General features: G+C 39.8%; 1 protein-coding gene across 2 annotated transcripts in view; it reads right to left on the bottom strand.

Moving 5' to 3' along the window:
• cpz (carboxypeptidase Z) overlaps nucleotides 1-2,557 on the bottom strand; it is a 13,536-nt gene extending 10,979 nt beyond the window's left edge. For both annotated transcript variants that reach the window (XM_010777358.1, XM_010777359.1), the window contains exons 1-3: nucleotides 2,271-2,557; nucleotides 1,753-1,785; nucleotides 718-769 (exon numbers count right to left, since the gene is read on the bottom strand). In XM_010777358.1, coding sequence (XP_010775660.1) covers nucleotides 718-769; nucleotides 1,753-1,785; nucleotides 2,271-2,367 — 182 coding nt within the window. In that variant the 5' untranslated portion in view covers nucleotides 2,368-2,557. The remainder of the gene's footprint in view (nucleotides 1-717; nucleotides 770-1,752; nucleotides 1,786-2,270) is intronic.
• Nucleotides 2,558-5,259: the final 2,702 nt, after the last annotated feature.

The raw sequence follows: 5,259 nt of genomic DNA, 5'->3' as shown, positions 1-5,259 counted from the left end.
TCAACAACGGCCTATACAGACATAATAAACCAGAGACTGTATTCGCCATGACACAGACAGTATGTGGTCTGTACTTGTTAACTTTTGTCTAGTTACTGAACAGATATGAAGAGCTGTGAGCTCTGAGTGCTAAGAGCTAACAGCTGTGTTGTTTTTCTGGGGAGCTCATTGAAGATGACGTCACGGCTCCGCCTACACTGCGTTACTGTAGATACTACCCCAGTTCCTCACGAGTCTAAAAAACAACTCACATCAACGCACGTAAGCAACGTGGCGCCAACGTGAGCACTCTCGTGACCAACATATTTGACGGCGCTGATTGGCTGAAATTATGTTTCGGCGACATAGTTTACTATTGAGACTTTTGCAGCGTGCTGGTTGCTGCTGTTTGGCTCGGGGGCAGCGCCCCGTAATGATAAACTAATGCCAAGGGCAAGGCCAGGCAGGAAACATGTGACTCATCAGTAACTTTAGACATCGTAACACAATTTTAAACAAGATTTTATTGTAGATTATACATTTTACTGATACCAATTGTATGATATTTACCTTGTTCATTAAAAATAAAAAATATAAAATATATATATTTTTGAAATATATATATTTTTAAATATTTTTTATTTTATTTTATTTTATTTATTTATTTTTGTATGTGGGAAGAGGTGGGGCGGCGCCCCTAGCGCCCCTATGGGCCGGCCGCCACTGTATACCACCCACCTCGAGTATTCCATATCATTGCAGTAGCCCAGGTTCAGCTCTGTGCATGTAGCTGTGGAACAAGATAACAGAGAAAGTTAAGTGTAAAGTAATGTGTGTGCTAATATGTTATAGTTAAATAAGTTTAACAAAGCTTTTCTTTCAAATAGGACTAAAGTTCTGTATCCAGGAATGGAATTCTTTATTTAATGGGTCACTATGGGCTTCAAATGTCAGGGAGAGCCATGTATCAATTAGTAAAGTTAAATTACCATGAACAACCTTTAATAAATATAGGTTAATAAACTACAAAGAGACTGACAATGCTTATTAAAAGGGGCAAAAATAACTGGAAGACTCAAAATGACTCTGAAGTCTCACAAAATGGCTACAATAGACACAAAGCAACTATAAGGGATAATCAAAATAAATCCAAAGGACACTAAAAACACAAAAAACGACACAAAAGGACACAAAACAACTAAAAAGACTCAACATGCCTAGAAATAGAAATAAAAGGACTCCAAAGAAACACAAAATGACAACAAAGAGACACAAAGCAAAGACATAAAGAACAACTATGAAGTCTGTGTATAGCTTCTATAGGCGGGGAGGTTTCAAGCATATAATCCGCCTATGGATCCACCTGTTGATTGTATGCATAGCACCTGGTGTACTGAAGTGCCTATGTGTAGCACCTGGTGCTTCAAAAAGGTAAAGTACAGTTTAGTTTTTTTTTTTAAAGCTCATAAATACTTATGTGCTGCAGCTGCCTTCACTCTGAATTACCCTCTACCTGGAGAGGAGGCCTGTTGCATCTTGCAGTGACGCTTAGTATTTCAGATTATGGTTTCCAGCTCTGAAGTTGATATAAAGACCTGGAAACAGATCTTAGGCCATGTATTTTAATGTATAAGCGGAGAGGCCCTGAAATGTCATTTACACAGATTACTTTCTGTAGCTGAGATATAAAATCTGACCTACAAAATCCAACAGTGTTTAATGTAATGTAAGACCCTATATTTCACAACTTGGACAAATGAATGTGCCACTTACGTTTGTCTCCAGCCACGCTGTTGCTGCATCTTCCTGTGAGAAAACCAAAGCCAAACAATGAGGAAGCATGGACATATTTGTGTCATAAATAAAACGCTAGGAGGCGACATCTCCAAAAACAAGGGAGGCCAAAGGAGGCCCTATGCTGTTTTTAAACTACTGTTTATGGACATGGTTAAAAAAAACTGCAGCTGACAATGTGTCTAACGTCAAGTCAAGGTCCCATATGAATAATAACGAAACTTTACAGTCTTTCCACCTTTTTTGGCAGTACATGCATTAGCAGCGATAAATTGAAAAGTAATAACTGAAATAATAATTTAGTGCAGCTAGAGGGTATGCCATGATAAAATGTTAATGATGTGTTGTTTATCAACTGTTTTTCTTTATAAAAGCGACGGATATATTATGAAATAGTCCTTATTGCTCATTCAAATGGTCTTTTAAGTTCTGTCTCCATTCTGATTTGACGTCGGACAATAATCTATGGATTTTGTTTGAAGTTGAAGGGACCTTACCTAAAAACTCGTCTCCTGGATGACATGTCTGCTGCTGCGGGACGCACCAACAACTCCTCGTCAAAGAAAGAAGCAGCACCGAAAGTCCTAAACGCATGTTGAAGTGCAGTTTCGGCGGTGTGTGATGTGGCAGTGTGTGCGTGTGAGTGTGTTTGAAGCTGCAACTTTTCCGTTCCTTTGGCTGGATGATAATCACACGCAGCGTGGAAACCTCCTTCCTTTGTCTGCGAGAAGCATCCCTGACCCGAGAAAAGTGTGCGTAACGAGCAAGCAACGATCATATTACACTGCAGAGCTCTGTGTGCGTGCGTGCGTGCGTGCGTGCGCGTGTGCGTGCGTGTGTGCGTGTGTGCGTGTGTGTGTGTGTGTGTGTGTGTGTGTGTGTGTGTGTGTGTGTGTGTGTGTGTGTGTGTGTGTATGTGTATGGGCCGGTTTTTGGCATAGATCTGGGGGGGGGCTGCGCTGGTAGTTCTGGGAGGGGAAAAAACCTGTTTGACTGTTTGGAGCGTCCTAANGTATTGTTGTTAGCATCTGGTGCTAGCTAGCTGCGCTAACGGATATAAGGAGCTGTTTCAACAACAAGGTGGAGGGAGAGTCCTTTGCTGTCAGACTGAGAGGCTGATAACTACAGCTCTGGTGAGGTAAATTACTCTCTTAGTCTTTAGATAGTTAACTTAGTTTAAGTTATCTCAGTGGGTCTCAAACGGTTCGGTCACCATTTATGTAAACACATATTTCCATTTGAGGGGGTAGTGATTAGTAAAATATGCATGAATAATACAAACAAAATGTTAACTAGGTGAAAAAAGGTAAGATAAACTTGTTGAGAGCTAAAACTAGTCTTTGCTGTTGCCTCAAAGAGGAGCAGGGGGAGAGGAGGGAGACAGGGGAGGCCGATTCAGGAGCCCAGACACACTCACAACTATAAATGAACCAAAAACAAATAAATAAACAAGTTTCAATGTTTTTTCATATTGGATATTGTATGTTATTGGTTATGGCCATGTACTTATGATTTTATGATTATTTAAATGTATACATTTTTGTTTCATATGGGTGTAGTCTCTTTATTTCCCCCTCAAAATGCACCAGATTGATGCATTTAAGTCCAACATTTAAAAAAAAATCTTACCGGGGGAGCATGCCCCCGGACCCCCCTATAGGATTTGAGGCCCGGCCCCACTGTTCCTAAATAGATTTGCAATTTTTTTTAAATAGTAACCCATCTCCATATGTTTCTTTTTGGGTAGTAGATTTAAACTAGAGGGCTATCACTTTGTGCAGCAACGCTATTGACAAATAAATCCAGCAAAATGGCACAAAAAACTGGTAGTGGCCTCAGGGACGAGGAGTCATTTAACCAGCCAGTAGGAGTCAAGCTTTACTTTCTTTTATATCCATAAAGAAAAAGTAAATCTGTTTACAGTTGTTTCATTATGGATGTTGAGAGGTATCCATGTATCTCTTCATTTTGCTCTCAAAGTGCACCAGATTGATGCATCTAACTAGCACTTTACCACTGCACCCCCTCTAATCTCAGATGCACCCTGAGTCATTTTGTTTAAGTACAGTGAGCCTTTCTAAAATATACAGTAAAGAGACAAACCCACCAGCATTATAGGATATACTATGACTTTGTGCCAAATACTTGTTGCTGATTTAGAGTACTGGCACCTTTTTTATTCCAATTCAAGCACTGGTGATTTCCACTGGGAGAACTGTGAAGGACACAAAACAATGTGTCATCACTGAGAGAGCACTCAGCCTCTGATGTGTGCTCAGCAGCCTCCACACATGCTACTGTTTACACTGTTTGGCTGCCGAAGCATTGGCAAGAACTATACCACATGAAACCCACAGCACTATGTTTATTACTATCATCAATTTATGGTTGGAGAAACATTTTATTTATTTGGGATTGGTCTTGGTAAAAGGGTCATTGTGATGATTGTTATGAAGCTTTGAATAAGTGACATTTGTGCATGGGTAAAAACAATTTTAAGGATGTGTGAGGATGTTATCACAGCAAAAACACAGATTCAAGAATAAAGTCAACTGCCAAAAGAGCACAATGTGTCCGCTATATGTAAGTGAATAACTGAAGATTCTAGTAATATTATACTAAGCCATTTAGGTCTATGTGGTGTTGTAGCAGTGGTTCCCAAACTTGTTTTGGCTTGTGACCCTAAGCTGTGACTCATTTTAAGGTTTCCTGAAGAGGGCTATAGTATAATGGCTGGTCTTCCCACTGGTAAATGAATAAAAAATAAAAAAAGTCATTAGATTGTTATCTCAACCCATTTATGCTTTTGTGTGTTGTTTTAATCCAGAAGACCTGACTTCTACCCCTTGTGAAACCAAGAGTCAACAGCTGCCTAACAATTGATGTACCCATAACTAGAAGTTGTGATGCCTGAAACTTACCAAGTATTTTATAACTACATGTTTTAAACTCCAACCGTGCATCCAAATGTGACTTTTTCGGAATGAGCATGGCACTAAATGACATAAATGGATGACATTACACACTAAATGTCCTTAACGTGGCATGCTATTTATACACGTTCCCTTGTGATCACATTGTATATTTTATATGAAAAAAAATATTGAACCAAATCACGAGGCAAGTTTGGACAACTGATGTTCTTTTTTTTCTTTTAATCATTTGGTGAAACCCCCTTTCTTGGAAACAACAACTCCAACATCCCACCATATATTCCTTTCATTACAGCAATAAAACAGCAAGGGCAATACGATTTCACAAACAAATGGTGCAGGCCCAGCATTGAATTTGTAAATTGACTCAACAGCACCATGATTTTAAACAAACATACATGAACTTAAGTTATCAGCCTCAATCCTACAACAATCCGCGGTACCGATGCTCTCTCTCTCTTGCTCGCTCGGAGGCTCGCTCGCACTTTGGCTGTGAGCTGCGGGCGCCTGATAAGTCAACATCCCCCACTTTCATCACTAACAGCGCCCATCG

This window comes from Notothenia coriiceps, unplaced genomic scaffold (assembly GCF_000735185.1).
Source record: "Notothenia coriiceps isolate Sejong01 unplaced genomic scaffold, NC01 NC01_scaffold00018031, whole genome shotgun sequence".
Lineage (NCBI taxonomy): Eukaryota > Metazoa > Chordata > Actinopteri > Perciformes > Nototheniidae > Notothenia > Notothenia coriiceps.
Note: the sequence above shows the minus strand (reverse complement) of the source record. Positions and strands in the feature narration are given on the sequence as shown.